This window comes from Solanum lycopersicum, chromosome 6, assembly GCF_036512215.1.
Source record: "Solanum lycopersicum chromosome 6, SLM_r2.1".
Classification (NCBI taxonomy): domain Eukaryota; kingdom Viridiplantae; phylum Streptophyta; class Magnoliopsida; order Solanales; family Solanaceae; genus Solanum; species Solanum lycopersicum.
This window is the reverse complement of record NC_090805.1, coordinates 4,797,878-4,820,028: the sequence shown is the minus strand read 5'-3', so window position 1 is coordinate 4,820,028 and position 22,151 is coordinate 4,797,878. Positions and strand designations below refer to the sequence as shown.

The following is a 22,151-nucleotide window of genomic DNA, read 5'->3' as shown; positions in this document are numbered from 1 at the left end:
TAAATTGAATTTTAAACTTGAAAAACATAACACATTTTTTATCATATCATGGTCTAGCTTACATCTACCAACATTCATAATAGGGAGTTTGCTTCCATTGGGTAAATGCACACCTCCGGTTTCATAACAATCATTTATATCAAATGACAAGCTAGGATGACAAATCATGTGATTATTTTCTACTATGTCCACTATCCAATCATGTAAAACCTTGCCCCCACTAAAGTATGAGAATCACCTGCCATGTTAGCTGATGGTGATGGTGAACGGTAGTGCTCTTTGGGAACTATCCTTTGAATATGTGCATATTGATCAGGGGATAAAGAAATAGTGATATTCGTATAAGTTTCCAACTCAGGCTGCTGCATATGATCCTTTCCTGTACCAGTTCCAACAGATTCCTCACCATGGTGTCTTAGACCATATAAAATCCCAGCAGATTAATTTCCAGTATGTCCAACTCCATGTGCCATTCAGTGGCCTCAATTCCCTGAATATTTATGCAAGGAGGTTGAGGCTCAATAGTGTGCATGTACGGAGGGTACCTTGTGATAGAACTAATGTGCTCATGTATAGCATACAGAGCATGATTAGCAAGGGGCTTCCTCTTCCCCTTAAAATTATTTGGATATCCTATTATCTGATAACAATCTACACTCGTATATATGACCATGCATCTTGCAATGATTATTCCAGTTTCTCTTAGGCTTTTGAGAGCCACACTTAGGTGTTGCCTTGAAATTGACCTGTAACATTCATATTGCTTGATGAACCTGATCCACGTGTGCTCAAAAAAAATCCATGTCTTTTGGAATCACTAACAAATCTATGAGTTTCTTCCTCCATAATCATTGCATAACATTGATTTAGACTAGGCTCAGTCATGTTCATTAGAATCTCGTTTAGACTCTGTATAGGTACCATTCAAACCACTTAGAAGCTAATAACAGTTTTTGTTGTTACAGGTATCTAGCGCATGCACAATTAGGAAAGGGTACAATTGTGTTGTGTTCAGCCCAAAGCACCTTCAATTTGGTGAAGTAGGCAGATAGAATGTCTTTCCCCTGTTGTTAATTCATTTCATTGATTGTGAACTGCATTCTGGAGAGAATTTGATTAAGAATAAGAAGAGAAAGTTTTCATATATTGATGAACTAGTTCACTATTATAGATTATTTATACAATAACTTTTGTAACTAACTTTGTATTGTGCAAGCTAATCTAACAAATTACATGTGACTATTTAACAGATTTAGCAAACACCAATTACTCTATAATATTTAATACTCCCCCTCAAGCTAGGATGAAAGACATCAAGTACTCCTAGATTGGAAAGAAGAAATTGATGTTGTACAGTCCCTAGGCCTTTTGTAAGTAAGTTTGCCAGCTGAGATTTGGTTCCCACATATTCAGGCTTGATCAAGCCATCTTTGATCTTTTCCTTTATAAAATGACAATCAATCTCAATATGTTTGGTTCTCTCATGAAAGATTGGATTGGTAGCAATCTACATAGCAGCCTTGCTATCACAACATATTCTAACTGGAGTAGTAATGTCTACCCTTAGATCCTTTAATAATCCAGTCAACCAAATAATCTCTGCTACTGTATCTACCATTCTTCTGTATTCAGCCTCTGCTGAGCTTTTACTGATGGTATGTTGCTTCTTTGACTTCCATGAGATCAAGAAACTTCCAAGTTGAATTACATATCCTGTCACTGATCTCCTAGTATTGGGACAAGCTACCCAATCTGAGTCACAATATGCTGCCAAGCTTGTGATGGAATCTCTTGCCAGTAACACTCTTTGCCAAGTGCTTGTTTGAGGTATCTGAGCACTCTCAATACTGCATCCCAATGTGATGTTTTTGGATGTTGCATGAACTGACTGAGAACTTGAACTGCAAAACATATGTCAGGCCTGGTGATTGTCACATAGATTAGTTTCCCAATTAATTGCTAATAACTGTGAATATCACTTAGCATAGGATCTTCAACACCTCCAACTACTGAGTCATACTCTAATGTAGTAAGCTTTACATTCATCTCCATGGGAGTGGAAGATGGCTTAGATTCTCCCAATCCTACTGTAGAAAGTAATTCCAAAATGTACTTCCTTTGGTTAAGTAGAATTCCTTTTTCTGACGTCAATACTTCAATTCCTAAAAAATATCTGAGTTGACCCAAGTCTTTCACTTTTAATTTGCTATGTAATGTCTTCTGAGCATCTTCAATCAGTTGTTGGTTGTTTCCTATGATCATCAAGTTATCAACATAAACCAGGATTACAACTATGTCATTTCCATAATATTTGGTGAATAAGGAATAGTCAAGTGAGCTTTGAGTATATCCTGCTTCCAACAAGGTAGTAGATAGTTTGATATTCCATTGTCTAGAAGCCTGTTTCAGTCCATATAATGATTTCAACAGCTTACAAACTCTTGTCTCCCCCTGTTTGTGGAAACCTTGAGGTAGGGACATGTAAACCTTTTCATGTAAATCACCTTGAAGAAATGCATTATTGACATCTATGTGAATTAAAGGCCATTCTTTAGAGGCTGCAACACTGATTAAAGTGCGCACTGTTATCATCTTTGCCACAGGTGAGAATGTTTCATGGTAATCTAAGCCCTCCTTTTGAGTATACCCTTTATCAACCAACCTTGCTTTGTATTTATCAATAGTACCATCAGCCTTATGCTTAATTTTAAACACCCATTTAGAGACAATAGCTTGTTTACCTGGTGGCAATTCAACCACCTCCCAAGTGTTATTACTTTCCAAGGCACAAAGTTCATCAGTCATAGCTGCAATCCATTTAGCATCTTGAGATGCTTCTTTGAAGGATTTTGGCTCAACTTGAGAAGAAAAAGAACTTAAATATGCCTTATAAGAAGTGGACAATGTGAATACTGAAGAGAGTCAGAAATGGGATATGAGCAGCTGACAGATGGTGGCTTAGCTTTAGAAGATGTGACATAATCATTTAACCATCCAGGTGGTTTAATAGTTCTGGAAGGTCTAGACTGAGTCTGGTCAATAATTTGGAGAGGTTCTTCTGAAGGTTGTATAGAGGGTGATTCATTAGTTAGAATATTAGGAGTGTTCTCTATAATAGGATCAGGGATAGGAACAGTAGAGCATTCAGTTGGAGGAGCAAAGGAAATAATAAGAGGAGGGGAAAAAGAATCTAAATTATGTAATTCAAACATGTCAAGACCAGTAGAAATAGAGTCATTTTGGTAAGTTTGGTAAGGAAAGATAGATTCTCTGAAAGTCACATCTCTACTAACAAAAAATACCTTATTAACCAAATCAAACAACCTATAACCCTTTTGAGTTTCAGAATAACCAAGAAAAATTGCTTTTCTAGCTCTGGGAGCAAACTTATCCCCTCTTGGCAATTGAGTTGCATAACATAAGCACCCAAAAACTCTTAAATGATGAAGACTAGGAATTTTCTTGAACAACATCTGTGTTTTCTCTCTACTTTTCCATTTTGTTGAGGGTTGTATGCACAACTACTTTGATGTATAATACCTTGAGAAGCGAGTAAATCATCAACTGAAGAATTGAAAAACTCAGTACCATTATCAGATCTTAAGGTTTTCACAGACAAGCCAAATTGATTCTTTATTAAGGCAATGAATCCTTGAGCACTACAATAACCTCACTTTTAGAGTGAATGAGGCATACCCAAGTATATATACTATAATCATCAACAAAAGTGACAAAATATTGCTTCTTATCAAATGTAGGTTTGTTATATAGCCCCCAAACATCCACATGAATTATTTCAAATGCTTTTAAAGTTCTGCTTTCACTAACAGGAAACTGTAATCTACACTGTTTTGCTAAGGGACAAATGTCACATTTATGTTGCACATTCTTGTCTGAAAAATGCTTCAATGATTGAATATGCTGTAAAATACCAGTTGAGGCATGTCCTAATCTCAAATGCCATAATGTTGCATCCTCACTCATATTTGAAGTAGCCATAGCTTGTACTGATGACTGTATTTGATTCTTTAAAATGTACAATCCTTCCTTCTCCTTACCAATCCCCAATACCTTGCCATCGTAGAGTCCCTTAAAGACACAGAAATCAGGAAAAAAACATATTGAACAAGATAATTCCCTGGTTAACTTCGATACGGACAGCAGACTAAATTTGAAGTCTGGCACATGCAAGACATTTCTAAGTTCACGATCCTCTAGAACCTGTGCATTGCCGATTCCTTTAATATCACATCTACTTCCTGTTGGAACTTGTACTCCATCACTACTATTTCCTTGTACTCTACTGATGGTATTCAATGTCTCCTCATTAGGTGTGATGTGGTGTGTAGCTCCACTATCTATTATCCATTCATAAAATCTACTTGTTTTTGAGTTTAAAGAAGCCATACCTGACATGTTAGCAACACAATCTGATGTTCCTGCTCTCTGCATCCTGTCTACCGAATCCTGGTATTGAGGTGGTGTCATGTGACCTTCAGCTTGCTTTCCTTTATCGTGGAAGTCATCAGAGTTCCTTGTGAAATGTGCATTTGGTTTGAAGTCAGGCCTAAAACCTTCAGCTGTTTTGTAGTCATTTTTATAACCATCAGTTCCTTTCCTTTTGCTTTGAAATCCTGTGGGATATACTACCAATCTGTAGCAATCATTCTTATAATGACCTTTGAATCCACAGTGATCACATATTGTTCCAGGAGGCACAAATTTCTTTGGCCTAGGATTGTATGTCTGAGGTTTTCCTGCTAAGAGTGTTAAAGGATCTCTTGTTTTCTCTGAAACTCCCAACGCTCTTTGATTTTCTTCTTGTGCTGCTGCTGCATATGCTTCATTCACAGTTACTGTTGGTTTTCTAGACAAAATGTTACTTCTAATACTGCAAAAGCTCTTATTCAACCCCATTAAGAATTGTAGAAGTCTATGTGATCTTAAATGTCTCACATAAATTGTTGAATCCTCACAATTGCAGCCTGGCGATGGAATCATCACATCCAATTCAGCCCACAAATCCTTGAGTTTTGAGTAATATGAAGTTACAGAGTCAGTGCCCTGTTTAAGAGTTGCAATTTCAGACCACAAATGATAGATTCGCGTTAGATCTGATCTATCAAATCTTTCCTCAAAATCTTCCCAAACCTTTTTCGCTTGAGGCATATATGGATCCTGGCATTAATTCACTTGTGACAGTACTTGTAATCCACGATAATACGATTGCATTACACTTTTCCCATTGCTCCTCCAGTGCTCCTTTGAAAGCTGTCTTTCTACATGATCCATCAATGAATCCAAGTTTTCCTTTTCCTCTAAGAGCCAATTTCATCGATCGACTCCATAAGGCATAATTTTCTTGTCCAGTTAACTTGATTGGAACCAAAATCACTCCAGGTGCATCAGATGCTTGAAGATAAAGTGGATGATTGTGATTCAGAGATGTGACTTCATTTTCTGCCGTTGTTGTTGCTTCATCTGTCGGCATTGATGCTTCCTTTATGAACTCTTCTTCACTGCTTCTCCTTTATGCATATCGATCCCTTATGATCTGAGCTCTGATACCATGTTAATTCATTTCATTGATTGTGAACTGCATTCTGGAGAGAATTTTATTAAGAAGAAGAAGAGAAAGTTTCATATATTGATGAACTAGTTCACTGTTACAGCTTATTTATACAACAACTTTTGTAACTAACTTTGTATTGTGCAAGATAATCTAACAACTTACATGTGACTAATTAACATATTTAACAAACACCAATTACTCTATATTATTTATTACCTGTGAAATCATGGTAATATCCCTATGCAATTGAAAAAATGGTACTCGATTCTTTATCAAACCTCTCCATAATATTAGATCTTCCCAAACTGTGTGGGCGTAATCAATTCCAATGAAAAGAGGTGGAATGATCCACAAACAGAACAATTGCGTTGCAAGTTTCGTAGTGCTCCCAGATGAATCGAAACTAATACAGATTCAGGCCTATCAGATGGTCCCACGAATAGAGACTACCGTTGTTGTTGTTCAAAGTAGTGAATGAAATCGAAGAAAAAAACTAACAGAATTAGTCATCGATCATCACTCGGTCTTCAATCTTTAAGATTTTCCCTTAGTTATTTGAGACTGTGCTCTAATACCATATTGTGATTTGAGAGAAAAACAGGAAAATGAGGAAATTTCGGAAAATACATAACTAATTTTAACTCGCTCTGACATTTTGGCACACCTACAACAATTTTATTCTCGGTCATGTTCATTCAAAACGATAAAATAGATGTAGAATTTTCAGATCGAATTCTCCATATTTTAATTACAAATTTACACCGTGCATCCATTGCTGCAACTTTACAATCGTTATTTCTCCGAAATCAAGTATATAAATTAATAAAAATAATATAGAATATAGTATTAATGTGCTCCTTGTTAATTAAATAATAATATCTATATACTGGTTGTTCTTTTCTCAAACGAAAAATCTCTTGATCCAGCAATAGTAATCTCATGTTGGTCGCGACCCTCTTGTGATAGAGGAACCACTTGTGACGAATTAGGCTCAATAACTTGTTGCAGTTCATGGTCCAATTGACCAAGTTGAATATGGTGCAATGAGCCATCAACAGCCTCCTGGTAAAACCGGGAGGGTGAAGGTGAGCCCTCGTTGTCCCAATGATCAAAATCGTAGTTTGATCTACGAGGTGAGTTTTGTAGACTGCCCATATCACTCCTATAATGTCCGCGCAATAAATGCACGGGTGACATGCCATGATGAGAAGGTGTCCCTGGTCTACTTGACATTGGTGTCACTGGATTAGAATGTTTGCTTTGATCCTTTACATGTTTCTTTGCTGTGTGGTGCCAATTCTTCAATGCTGTTGCTACTCTTTCATTGAAGATAGTTGATTTCATGTTTGAACCCATCTGTAATATAATACACAACATTTATTTGAGAATCTTACTCTAATCAAATAATCTAAAAGATAACTATGAAAAATTATAATAGTACAATTTATTACCTGTGTCACAAGGGCATAAAGAGGAAGAGTGACATAACTGCACAGAATCTGAATGAGGACCCTGTTCATAATAACAAAATTATAATATGTTAGTGTTACAAATTGTTACTCTTCAATAATCTCATTAGCTAAATGTAGAATCATTCAAAAGATTTACTTTTTTTGAAAATCGACTTCAAACTCGGGCTCAATAATACTAAAAGAGTCTTAAGCATCTACCCAAGAGTAAATGGATCAGTCAGATTATTTGTTCATTGGATGTTCTATGTTAATTTTATATAAATACCTTTTAATTTCTACATAAATATGTATATATATTCCGAGACAAGGTTAATAGATGTTTGAGCTCCCGACAGACTCTTTGTGGACACGTATACTTCAACATTTTGAATAGTTGCTCATATATGATGAATGGAAGGGAAGATAAGAAATAAAAAAATATATATAGCCAAACATCAAATCAAAATAAAGAGTACTAATTACAACGTAACAATTCTTACCCCATAGTAATTCTGATGACAATATCCTCAGTATGGTCATGGTAACAAGATTTCAACCCAAATTCATACTGGTATTTCCCAAAAGAAAAAAAATGATGAGTGAAAGTTTCGAAATAATTTTTCGATCTCCAGAATTAAAATACAGACATTTGTAATCGACACATTTTTTATGCTTAAACAAGACCAAAGTTGTTTTAACATTTATTTTACAAAATATTTGGTTTGTTGTAAGTGTAGTACTTACCCAAGTCCAAGCAAAGAAGGCCAACTGAAAAGCATTCTGCATTTATTTTAAAAAATAAAATAAAATTATGTTGGTTACGATTTACATAAACAATAAAGTTTATAGCTAATTTCAGTAATTATTACCTGAAAGAGAACAAAGTTAATAAGATAAAGAATGAGACGAGGACGGTTGAACCAAAAAAGGTGATCTCCTGGCTGAACCACAGGTACCCCTTTTACTACTTCTCCTCTTTCATGAATCCTTAGCCCCATTTTTGTTATTATCACTTGTAGCTTTGTCCCTACTAATAATATCACCTGTAATGGTCGAGTTCGAAATTTTATTTACTGCTAAAAAATAACTATAAATATATATATCTATATATAGCTAGCTGTCAACTATATATATGCACCATTTAAGCCTTTTTTGTTAATGGAATATGATGTGTTTCTGGACCCAAGAAAAATGAAACAAATAAATATATTATATATTATGTAAGTTTTGAATTGATATATGATGTGATAAAACGATAATGAGACATTCACATAATGTCAAATGAAAGATGTAAACTTGTGGACTACTACTACTTACAATCAAGGGGATGAATGGTAGCCAAAGATAGGAATACCAGCCTGTCAAAAAATTAATAATAAAATATGTTAGTGTAACATTGTTGCTACTAAATAATATATTAGAATTTAAATTTTATAAGTTGTCAATTTTGAAATTGCGATGTTGGTATATTTAATAAATTTATTAATAATAATAATATATATATATATATATATATATATATATATAAAATTTGTAATAACAATAAATATGCTCATTAGTTAGCAAAGAGTGATAAAGTCTTTACCAACATCAGTTAATTGTCATTGAATCCAATATTGTAAACGAATTCAGGAATATTTACAAAAAGTGTTAATAATTTTAAAATTACATATCTAACTGTAATTAAGATATTATCGCTAATTAATTTTTGTGAAAGAGTAAATATATATATATAAAGAAGTTTATATTTACCATGAGTATTAAAGAGTAAGAAGAGCACGGCGAGGAACCATATTGGGGGACTGAAAAAATCATTACAAGAAATAATTACAAGGTTAGCATAAAATATATTATTAATTTATATTTATAAAATTACAAGAAACGAAATTATTAAATAACCTGATTCCTACAACCACTTTAAAATCTTCTTCAAGTGATCGTTTAATGTACTTTCGGAAATCAAATTTTTGGTGGCTCTGTGGTGCTAAATGTGCCTGAGATAATTTAATAGTAAATTAGTAATATTACAAATTTAAAAAAATGTATTAAAAATTGATTTTCATAAGTATAATAATAATCATAATAAGAGTTAAATGCATATGGAATTTAATTTTTTATTTTTCTGAAATTAATTAGTACCGTAATAAATCCATGCCTAAGTGTTAAGTAATCAACTTTTGGGACAGATCTTACAAATTGCCTAAAGAAACAAACCTGCAAAATAGCCAAACTATTAGGAAAAAAAAAGAGATAATAATTGAGATATACGTAACAATTTTCAGATCGTTATTAATTATGAATATTGTTTAAAATATTTCAATCAAAGAAAACATGTTACATAATACATAACTATTGTTATTTTGAAGTAAAAAGTCGAACTAAATTGCTGATTGAAAAAGTCAAATAATTGAAAAATTAGTTATATTCACCGTTGAACGATCTTATATTATAATTGTTGTAACAAAATATTGGATTACTTAGTACACATGCTAAAAAGGGAATTAATGATTGCGATAATAAACAATTCCATTATTGATATTCTGTTTTGCAAAATAAAAGCAACCTTCTAGCATGATGTATAATATAAATTATGTATTTTTGGAAATAATTATTGGGACAATATATTAGCTTGTTTTTTTTTTCTTAATCATAATCAATTGAGTATGATTATGAATATGATAGAAAAAAAAGAGAGAATTTTCTCACCATAATAAACAACTAGAATTGGCTGTCCAAAAGGGGAAAAAATAATTTACATCGTCCAAATATATTTAGATCGTAAATAAAAATAATTTATTCTATAAAACTTTTTAATAATCTACTACACAAGTTATGATTATTTAAAATTTACTTCTACTACTAAAAACTTTATAAATTTCCTAAATTAATACTAACTAGTGTAATGCATGTGCCTGTGTGAAAACAGTAATCTCCACTATGATAATAATCATAGCAATTAGAATAATCTAAACAATTTCGTTGACCTTTTCTAGTATATGTGAAGGTTTGTTCTTTATTTTTTGTTATTCATTCCACTAATTTGCATTATTAGTATAATTTCATTGATTATTACATGCTGTATGTTTTTATAATACTCACTCCACTTATCAGGATCATTTAATAAGTAGGCATCCCTAATAAGTATATCTCTTCTACTTTAATTTATATTAAGTACGCTCTTGCTTATATATTCAAATTATATAAATTTTAATTAATATCATAAAAAATATTTTTTTCATTATTTTGATATGAAAATAGTTATAATTATATTATTTTTTAAAAATACTTTTTAATATCTTAATATTAATTTAAAAATATTAATCTAATATAATAAAATTTGACTTTAAAATATATATACATATACATATAGATTATGGAGAAGCAAAAGTGCATGACAATTTAAAATGAAAGGACTTTCCTTCTAACCTTTATATCATTGTATATAAACGGCGAAAGTTTTCAGAAAAAAAAAAGGAAAAGGAAAAGTTATAGAGATTTAAATTAGTATTATGTTCGTCCATTTCTAATTGTTATATTTTTTTTAGAGTCAAATTATAATAAATTTTGATTTAATATGTTATGATATATTTTTTCTATTATATTAATATGTGAAAATTGTAAATTGTAGTACTTTTTCAGCTTTTAAATATGTAATTTTTTTTATTTAAAAAATATTGAACTAATATAATATAATTTAATTTTAAAATTAGTTGATGAACTTTTGAAAAAAATGACAAATAAAAATGGACGGGAGAAGTATATGCTTACGATCCAAAGTAGGACAGGATTTTTGGTCCAAAAGCTCAAGTGTCTTCTTCCAAATGATGTTTCTCTTGTAAATCGAAATCTTTCAGGATCTGCCACGTATATAACATCATAATCAATTAATTACTCTTTCTAAAATATTTTACTTTTATAAATATATATAGATAATTGATTATTATTAGACTTTTTCAAATATATATACGTAACTGATAATTATTATTAGACATAAATATCCTCTAAATTCAAAATGCATATTAAAAAATGATGTAAATCTGAATTTTCTTTACCGTGAGAGAATTCGTATTCAGCTGTTTTAGTTTCATTTTCCCATGACTTCCAACTTCTCATCTGAAAATACCCCAAAAAAAATGAAAAAGAAACAAAATATATGTGTTGTACTTTTATTCTCAATTAGATATTTTGATATAAGTTATATTTTGCAACGAGCTAAATTAATGTATTGTTTTTGTCTTACTATTTGACCTCATTAACATATTGTCTTTGTCTTACTATTTGACCTCTTTTCACCTGCGACTAACAGATGCTCAATAACAATCTCTCATTTGTCATGATAAAAGAAAACGTGTACATGCACTTTGAAAAAGAATAAAATAATAAAATTGGAAAAAAATTACCTTAGCTCTCCCCAAAGCCAAAGTTGTAACACAATAGAGGACATGAAATACAGCCAGCACAAAGATGAAAATGTGTAATTGATGAATTCCATCAGCAGACACAAATGGTACTTTTCCCTGCAAATATATTTTATTTTCAAAAAAAAAAAATTAATTTATAATTAAGTGTTTGAATAACTATTTACGAATGAGTTGATATGATTTCCCATTTATAAAAGTAACTTTCGAGGAAAGTCCCATATGTTTCAAATTGTTCAAATTTGGTAACTAGATTTAAATAAATAAATATTAAAAAAATAATTAGTCATGCCTTTGCTGCACATTTGTCATCTCCACCACCACCAGCCAATATTCGTCGTACGCCACCGCCGGCAGCATCCATAAGAAGTCTCCGGCGGTGTTGCTCCGACAACGAATCTTCTGAAATTATACTACTATCTTCTTCTTTTTTACTACATGGATGCCATGAATTTCCTAATTTTTCTGATACACATATGTTCGAAATTGGACTTTGTCCTACTGTTAACAACAATGATATGAATCCCAGCAGCATAAGCTCTGTAAACAAAAACAACAACAACAATAACTTGTTGTTAGTTTGGTAATTATTGACAGAATCAGTATGGGTTAAAATTCATAAGAAACATATATATATATATAAAACCTGCTTTGATCTTTTCAAGTGCTTCATACAAGGCACTTTTATTTTTAGACTTCAACCACTGCAATCAATCAAAACAACATATGTGTTAATTATGTTATAATTTATATATATATATATATATATATTAAGATAATATCAGTTACCTTTCCAATAAGGTGGATAATATGTTCAATGACAATAGATATTGCAACTAACACAAAACAAACAACGGCAACCGCCCAAGTTGGCGTTTGCTCCAACGATCTTCCACCACCACCACCACCGGCCATCTTTCGATTGTCGTCGTCTTATCTTAATGAAAAATCACTCAAAACTTGTTTCTCAGATATCTATAAGTATATAACAAGGTACGTACAAATGTGATAGTGAAATAGTAAAATGTAATTTTGTGCAATAAATGATTTCTAGACAATTAATTGCAATCAAATTAGAAGTGGAAGAAATAACAAAGGGAATAGACAACCTTTATAATAGTATTGTTAAAGTGTTCGTGGGACATAATGAGGTGGAGGACTTTGACTTTATTGCCGCGTGAGAAAACTACAAACCACGGAGGACTCACGACTCACTTATGCAATTAAACGAATTAATACTTCCAATAATTCACAAATTCATAAATATTTATAATAACATTAAATTTAAATTATCATAGTTATGAGAAATAATCTACTAATGATTTTCTGATCATGGATAAATCTTAATAAGGAAGAAATAAAATTGTGCTCATCAGTGGCGGAATCAATAATTTTCATTCAAAATTAAAAATATACACACAAATAATCGAAGGAGATTCGGAATCTAATATATATATTTAAAAAATTATTTTAATCATATTTAAATCATATAATTTTTCGCCGAAGGGGTTCGACTGAACCTCGTCGTCACTGTAAGGTGGCTTCACCACTGCTGCTCATATTGATTTATCAATAAATATTCTCATCTCTTAAAAAAATACTCTCTCCCTCTTATTTTATGTGCAACATTTAACTTGACACGATAATTAAGATGAAAAAAATAGTTTTTTGTTTTTTAATTTGTGTTCTAAAATGATTTTCATTATTCGTATGATTGTAAATCATTTTATCATACGTAAAGAGGAATTTAAAAGGTAAACTATTTCTAACTATATATATGACAAGAAGGTATTGCTCTCATGGTAAACACATCTCACTTCCATTTTAAAGATTGTAAATTCAAGTTATTAAGAGAACAAAAAGATAAAAACTCTTAGCGAGGAATTAGCGAGGAATTATATTTTTTATATAAAAAAGAAAAACTTATTTGACTTTATCAAACTACTATATGTAGACTACTATTTTCAGCCTATTTTAATGATGTAAGTAATACCTTTCATTGTTAGCATATAATTAGACAGATAACTACTGCTCAATATAATTATTTACCCATAATATATGCAGATTTCTTTGACTCTCTTAATAACGTGATTTGGTATTATCAAATGGAATACATAGATTCGTTTCTAACTTATGTGATTGTAATTTAATTTGTGAAGATTTAAGAAAGAAAATTGACTTTTAAAATTTATGGTCTAAAATATATTGTTGATATTTGTATGACTACAAATCATTTCATTTAGAGTAAAATATATATTTAAAATTAAATAATAACTAAATGAAGAAATTTGTTATTCTTTACTAAATATACTAAAAAACAAAACATGAGTTATATAAATTTGGATAAAGTATAAATTATTCAATAATTGTCAAAGGTAAACCCACTAAGCCTTTTGATCCTAGCTATATATTAATATTTGTACATTCCTATTTGCCATAGTCATGAATTCAAGTTTCATCTCCAATGTCATGTGCATTACTCATGTGTTTTATCCATATAGATTTGCTATTATTATTATTATTTATCAGAGAAGATGTGACAATATTAATTTGTTGCTTAGGCTACATAAGAAATGTTCAAATGATGTTTACTTTCAAAATATTCTCAATCATAAAATATGTAATATTATGATTCATAATTCACAATATTCTCAATCATAAAATATGTAATATTATGATTCATAATTCACAATATTCTCAATCTTCATATATTTCTTTATAAATGAATTTAATCTTTTATCAATCATGCATGTATTAAAGAATTTAAAATTCAAAAATGCTAATTAGAAAATTTGGCACATAATTTATAATTATGAAGGAATATTTGTGGGGTGAGCCTGAGCGTTGAGTTCCAGCTAGTCAGAGAAATATTTTTTACAACACCTATACATAAAACTTAATTATTTTTAAAGAAAAATTACAAAAATCTCACTAGTTTAGAAGCTAATTATATTACTTAGATACGCTCCAATATGCAATATTGTATATTATCAGATTTTGATGTCTCTAAACACGTCTAGATACATGTATCTCTGATACATAGAGTTAAATTTAGGTGTAATTTATTCTAGATATATAATATCCAAGTGAATTCGCATGTATTTAGGAGACATAACAAATTTCTCTTGCCTCTCTCCCATCTTCCTCGCCACTCTCCCATGTATATGATATCCCAGATACATGTGAATAATCAATCTAAATATATACACGTATCTAGTGTATCTAGTGTGGTTCACATGCATATCTGGGATACATATAAATCTCGTTAGCTTTCCTCCCCAATCTGACTCGCCCCTCTTCCTATTTTTATATATCTGGTAGCAAATACATGCATCTAAGATGCATACGAAACTCTTAATTAATTATGAGATACATAAAATTTTAAAAAGTATAGATAATAATAATAATAATAATATATGACAGTGAATTGCATATAGTTTTTCTAATTTTTTTAATTAGGTTATATATGTGTACAAGTCAATATAATTATTTAGTCATAGTCATAAAATTTGCATCATACTATTTGAAATTGCTCGATTTTGTCATTCATTACATATTGGTCTCATTCACACATTAATTAATCTTGTATTTCCCTTGCCAATATATAGAAGTTCTAGCATTTGTTGGATGTGTCCAAAATTCTCGAGAAAAATGTCTAAATCAATCAATTGGTGCTTCATTAGGAGAGGGCAAAAATAAGACTCTTCTTCTCTTATAGAAAAAAAAAACAATACTACACAAAAACAAATATAACAAAAGCAAAAATTGCTCAATTTTGAATAGTATGGGAACAAACTTAATTTGTTCTTTTTCCCTCTAATGTATATACAGGTTTCTTTGACTCTGGAGTAATGTGATTTGATCAACGTGGTAATTATGAGTTAATTCATCAATTGAGGCTATACTAAACATGTTATTTTATTGTTATGGTTCAAAATATTATTCTTCGCGGCATGGTTTCTTTTAAAAAACATATTTTAAGTATTTTTTTTAATCTTGGTTGATATTTTCTTTTAAATATTAGAAGAGATCCCATCTTTTACAATCTATATTTGAAAAATGAGACTTTTGAAAATCTATATTAATTTGTGCCCCAATAAGACTGGAAATACCATTATTTATTCCCCAGATCAGCCTGTATTTTAAAAATAATTAATAAGTATTAGTAGCCGTTGGATCTAGTCATCTACCTATCAAAGCCCACGAAATCTTGTTCCAAGCCAACGTATATTGACTGACAATTAGAAGACTTAAAAAGAGATTCCGTTTGGATTGATTAAAACAATAATTTTTAAATTCAATTAAAAAGTTAAATTCAAATAATTTTAAATTTTAAAAAATAAAAAGTAAACGATATTCACTTTTAGTTTTTAACTTTTAAAAGTTATTTTAAATTTATTTTAAATTATTTTATTCTTGTCAAATATTTCTAAAAATTAAAAATAACAGTATATTTGATTAATTTTTAAGTCAATTCAAACCTTTGCTAGAGATATATGGGATAAAAGATGGCAAAATAGATCAAACTACTCATATTTTAATAAATTAAAATAAGGGTTCTATTCACACACCTTTTTTTTCTCTTTTAGGACAATATACAAATAAAAATTGCAGTATTCAACCAAGGGAGAAAAATGGTATGAATGCTGACTCTTATGAGGGATATATATATCATGTATTTAAATACTTGTAGTTGACTACGTACATATGTTTTTTTTTTTACCATTTATTATTCTTACAAGGAATTATTTTCATACAATCAATTCAAAGTGTATTAGTTAATTGGATTTTGTAAGATCCTCTTTCTTATTTTAGGCACAATTTTGAATTTGATATGATTTGTTGAGTGAGCATTTAAAAAAATTTATTTTAAAGTGAAGTAAGCATTTAAAAAAAAAGTTATTTTAAAGTGAATGAAGAACTACTATGAGATTTATGATTTAAATACGCAAACACATAGTTGATTTTTTGCTCTTTGTCTACGCCTTAATAATTGATAGAAAGGAATTTAACCCCCCCAAAAAAGATATAAGGGAAAAGGCTCATAAATAAATACCATCACTATGAGTAAAGTCTCATAAATATCTTATTTTCGTTTTTTAATATAAAAATATCTCTAATTTATTTTAGATAGAAAATACCTCAAATTTATTGAAAAATGCCTTAAAAAGTATCCTTCTTTCGCCTTTTAATATAATATTAGAGTCGTTAATATGAGCTAGGTTCGTTGAGCCGGCGTGGTCTAACTCGGGATTTAATAGGGTTGGACTAAGATTTTTGAAGGCCATCTAAGAAAAGAGTTTTTTAGCCCGACTTGAATAAGTTTGTTGATTTTATGAACTTAAGAAATATAAGTAGGGCCGGCCCGTGGATCAATAATAATTAATTTAAAAAATATAATATAATATTAAAATTTAAAATTAAAGAGAGTCCAAATAAAATAATTAGGTTAATATTTTTATTTATATATTTATACTTTTACTTGATAAAAACATAATAAATAGAGATAATTTCAAAGACCTCCCTCCAAGCTTCGCTCTATAACACTCACCTTCCTGTGGTTTATGATATTACGTCTACCTCCCTTATTTTCATTTTCTTGTAACCATTCTTTAAACTTATTTAAATAAATATAAGTTAATATAGATTTGACAAATTTACCCTTATATATGAATGTTTAAATTTAATTTTCAATGATTTATCTTTATACGTTGGATCATGTTTCTTCTTTGCTTGTGTAAATGTATAACTAGAACAAAATCTTATCGTTCTTATCGAAATTCTTTCTTGGGAAGTTCAATTTTATCTTCTATTTGAAGAAATTGTTGCCGGAAATGATAGGTTATAGTGGAGGGAAAATTTACGTGAATTGGTAGAGGTGAAATAGAGATAAAGAGTTAATATTTGGTGAAATTGTGGGTCAGATTAGTTGAAGACTTTGATCTTTGTTGGATTAAAAAACAAGTCTTTGTGTTAATTTATTTTTAAAGTATTTATTAAATAAGTTATTTTTTATATAATATTTATTAATAAGAAGAAATTTATATAAAAAAGAGTAAAAATTGTCAAATCTATATTAATTTATATTAATTTTAAATAGGTTTAATGAATGGTTACAAATAAATGAAAATAAGGGAGGTAGACCAAAGGGGAGGTGAATGTTACGGAGCGAAAAATGGAGGTCTCTGAAATTATCTCTAATAAATATTATAAAAATAATTTTATTTTGATTTGATTAACAAGTACTAACATTAACATAATGTAATATTGTTTTGTCGATATTTATTATAATATTTTAAATTATAATTCAAAATTTAATTTAATAATTATAAAAGAATATAATTTTTTTTTATAAAAAAAGTGGGCTGGCCGGTCAAGCCTGTAGCCCACGTACTTGTGGGTTGGGCTGATCATTTTCTGGCCCACGCAAAAAATGCGCTAACCCGACCTGTAAAATGTCAAAACCTGTATGAATTAGCACGGATAAGGTAGGCTAGCTCATATTATCAGCTCTATCTAATATCCTCAACTTTTATTTTTATTTCAAGAATATCCTCTTCCACCTTTTAGAAAATAAAAGTACCATTAACTTTTGTTATCTATTTATATTTATACATCTAACATTTATGCTCTCGGCCTTTATATATATATATATATATATATATATATATATATATATATAAAGGTGAAGTGGGTGTAAAGATTAAAATCTAGGAAATCAAACTCTTATCAACAAATACAAAGTTCAAATAGCTAATTAATTGATTTACTAAAAATTTTATATTAAAATAATAACATCGAATGATTAACAATAATAACTTGAATATCATTAAAATGTATATTTAAAAACAATTAACGCTCTTATCATTAACAATAATAACTTGAATATCATTAAAATAAAATTTTAATTTTATTTTCTTTTGACTGAATCAAAATTGTTGACACGTGGATTTTTAAAAAAAAACGGATTTGGAAAAAGAAAAAATACATGGTCCATAATCCATATACTATCTTCCATTAGCCGTTTTCCAAAAATAATTAAAAATGATAGGAAAGAATCAAAGGTGTCTTTTCAAAGTAATAAATATGTGGTACAATGTCTTCATCTTGTGACAACTATCTACTATGTGTTCGTATGGGGTATTTTCAAACTACCCTTGTCCTTAATTAATGCCATATACAAGGATTATATTTTATAATGATAAGCATGTAAAAAAAATAAAAATAAAAATGATAAGCATGTTGTTAGGGGTGGCAACAATCTATTTGTTGGGTGTAAGATTATTTAAAAGTGAATTAAGTTTTAACTCATTCAAACATAAGAAATTTAGCTTTTAAAATAAGTAAGCTTTCTTTAGATTCCTTAAAAATATACTATCTTTGCTCTAATTTTATTTTATTTGATAATTTGGCTATAGTTAGACATAACTATCCGTTTAGGTTTGTAGATTGTCAAATGATTACAGATTTGCCTTTTATTTTGAATTCCACTACTATAACACTTTGAAGAAACACTCCATGAGTTGGCATGAGTAAATTGTATAGCAATCAGAATGAAAGTGAAGTTAAAATTGTACCTAACAGAAATATGTTTGACATTTGATTTATGAAATTGTGAAATATAAAATTTGATTAGGGATGGAATCACTCTTCCATAGTGGGTTATTCATGAAATACGAATTCGTCTAATTAACCTCTCCTGTATCATTTGAAAAACAGAAGGGGAACATCCCAAAAACCCTACTGGGCCACTTTAATTTGAAGGACAACAATAAAGGAGAGGAATTTCAGCCCAAAGAAGGTTACCATCCAGGAAAAATCAGTCACCCAAAGTAGGCTAGATTTTCTTAATGGAGTAGTACACATACCTTTACCTACAAAATATATATATTTTGTACACTGTCAAAAGATTTTGTGCTCAGGCCTTTGAATATTATCATGACTCAAATTTAAACCTGAGCAGAAACAGGAGACTTATAACCACGAGTGATCCAAGCTAACTATTTATATAGCAAATCTAAGCACATCTTATGAAAACTGATGCGGAAGTTAGAACTAGAAGCATAAATCAAATAAAGTTTATTAAACTGATGCGGAAGTTAGAACTAGAAGCATAAATCAAATAAAGTTCAATAATAAGTCCATTACAACTAAATACTAATGTCAGAAAGCCTCTAAACCAAATAGAATGATTTGTTAGGAAAAGACCCCGGACTGCGTGAACTAACACAACTAAAGTGAACAAGATATAGTGACTTATAACTGAAATCCTCTGAATGCAAGCAGGACTCACCACAATGTTAAAAACAGAGGAACTTAATCGAATGTCTTCCCAAAAATCTGAATTGAAGTGCTGAAATCTACATCATAAAATGATGTAGCGCAAAGTAGAGTCAACACATAGAATGTATTGGTATGCAATATAAGGATGGAGATTAATAATTATACTAGGAACTGAACGAACATAAATCTGATCGTGAGTTGTACACACACAATAATAGAATGACATATGACATAGTTTTACATAAACAAAAATGTTCTAAGACCATACATTCTAAGATCATATTCGGTAAGAATGTATATCTGAAAATCATTTTATCTAAAAAATTTATAATGATAATATTAAGAAACATAAAGTAATAAAGTATTACTTTAGGTGAGAGTTTCTCTTAACCGACATGCATCATGTGAGGTTATGATCCACCAACTTACAATGCTAGTTGAAGAGGGTTGCACTATACCTTGCCACGGTATAAAACCTTTTTGTCTAATCTGGATCCACTAATAGGAGCCTCTCAAGGCTAAATAGTCAACTGAAAAAGTGTTGAAACATAATCCTATGATGACACTTACAATCCATACAGCTCATATCATATGTATTAATTTTTATCTAGAAGTTTATAATAAGTCTTGCTCAAAAATCTTTTTCTAAAACATATCTTGTTGTGGAACTATGCTCAAAGAGTTGAAAGATTAGTTATAAGACATTGAGTAAGGGGTTCATTCGCTTTAGTGTGTCACCATGGGGTGCCCCTACTTTGTGAAGAAATAAGATGGAACCATAAATATTTATATTGACTATCGATAATTGAACAAAGTTACAATGAAGAACAAGTATTCTCTCGTGCACATTGATGAATTATTTGATAACTTCAAGGATCATCAATATTTTTTAATATTGATTTGAGGTCTTACTATTATTAGTTGAAGATTAGGATATTGGATGTCCCTAAGACAACTTTTTGGACTTGACATGGGCACTATGAGTTTCTTGTAATGTCCTTCGACTTGATTAACGCCCTTTCAACGTTCATGGAATTAATGAATGAGGTGTTTTGACCCTTTTTGGATTTTCTGTGATAGTCTTAATGAAGACATCTTGATGTACTCCACGACTGAGGAGGACCATGATCGCCACTTAAGGATTGTGCTACAGAGATAGAGGGAGGATAAGTTGTACACAAAGTTTTCAAAGTGCGAGTTTTGACTTGATCTTGTAGCATTTTTGAGACAAATAGTGTCCAAAGAGGGTATTCAAGTGGATCCATCCAAGATTGAGGAAGTCAGAGGTTGGACGAGACCTTCTTCAATACCAATATTTGGAGTTTTTTTAAGGCTAGTAGGTTATTGTAGGTGGTTGTTTAGACGTTCTCTACTATTGCATTACCTTTGCCCAAATTGAGTCATTAGAGTATAGTTTTCAATGATCAAATGAGTGTCGGGAGAGATTTCAAAAGCTTAAGACCTTGTTAACTTTGGCTCTCAAGAAAGGTGTGGACTTTACCATTTATTGTGATGTTTCTAGGTCAGTTTGGGTGGTTTTCTAATGCAAAAGTGGAAGGCGATTGCATATGCTTCTAGATAGTAACTCATGAGAAAAACTATACTACTCATGACCTAGAGTTGACGGTCGTAGTCTTTGAGCTTAAGTTATAACGACACTATTTGGTTGGGACATTGTGAGGTCATTACTGATCATCAGAGTCTTCGATGCATTTTCAGTAAGAAATCTGAACTTGAGACAACACATGTGGCTTGAGTTACTGAAGGATTATGATACCACCATCTTGTATCATTTAGGGAAAGCCAATGTTTTTGTTGATGCTTTGAGGAGGAAGAATTCTAGTATAGGGAGTCTTGTCTCTTTTATTGTTGAGGAGATATCGTTAGCTAGAGATGTCAGAGGTTAGTCAATTGTCTTGTCCGATTGTAGATTTCTGAGGAGAGTGGTAGTTTTATTGCTATAGAGGACTGGTCTTCCTTAGTTTAGCATATCCGTGAGCACAAATTTAATGATGAGAAGTTGTCTCATATGATAGAAAATGTTGAGGGCCAAAGCCAAAAAAGTTATTCTTGATTCTTATGGTGTCTTGGGATCAAATATAGGATTTGTGTGCCAAGTATATACAGTTTAAATTGATTCCAAAGGAGAACCATTGTTCTTGATACTCCATCCATGGCGGAGAGACGAAGATGTATCATGATTTGAGTAAGCATTACTAGTGATGTGGCATGAACATGGATATTGTGGTTGTGTCTAGATACTTGACTTGCCAATAGGTTAGGTTCAAGTACACATAGTGTAAATGTGTATATAAGAGGATGCCTATTACTATTTGGAAGTGGGAACGAATCATCATAGACTTTTTTTGTGGGTTTGCCTACCACCTTAGGTGGTTATGACTTTATTTATCATTGATAAGCTGACCA

The 22,151-nt window shown here is 30.6% G+C and overlaps 1 protein-coding gene across 1 annotated transcript; it reads right to left on the bottom strand.

Annotated features, from left to right (window-relative positions):
* Window positions 1-6,292: 6,292 nt before the first annotated feature.
* On the bottom strand, window positions 6,293-12,559 carry LOC101245171 (MLO-like protein 6). Its single transcript, XM_004240533.5, has 15 exons — window positions 12,231-12,559; window positions 12,088-12,145; window positions 11,734-11,981; window positions 11,424-11,540; window positions 11,076-11,136; window positions 10,792-10,880; window positions 9,163-9,237; window positions 8,923-9,017; window positions 8,776-8,825; window positions 8,341-8,381; window positions 7,893-8,066; window positions 7,768-7,803; window positions 7,524-7,591; window positions 7,024-7,084; window positions 6,293-6,928 (listed from the first exon to the last, which is right to left on the bottom strand). The coding sequence occupies exons 1-15, from the start codon at window positions 12,354-12,356 to the stop codon at window positions 6,452-6,454; spliced, it is 1,776 nt and encodes a 591-aa protein (XP_004240581.1). The 5' UTR covers window positions 12,357-12,559; the 3' UTR covers window positions 6,293-6,451.
* Between the last annotated feature and the right edge of the window lie 9,592 nt (window positions 12,560-22,151).

What these genes read in the sequence shown, in the direction of transcription:
- LOC101245171 (XM_004240533.5), bottom strand. Translation starts at nt 12,356, where the DNA reads ATGGCCGGTGGTGGTGGTGGTGGAAGATCGTTGGAGCAAACGCCAACT. An exon ending in ACTTGAAAAGATCAAAGCAG is followed by an intron (nt 11,982 to 12,087) that starts GTTTTATATATA and finishes TTTTGTTTACAG; the next exon opens with AGCTTATGCTGCTGGGATTC. An exon ending in TTAACTTTGTTCTCTTTCAG is followed by an intron (nt 7,804 to 7,892) that starts GTAATAATTACT and finishes AAATAAATGCAG; the next exon opens with AATGCTTTTCAGTTGGCCTT.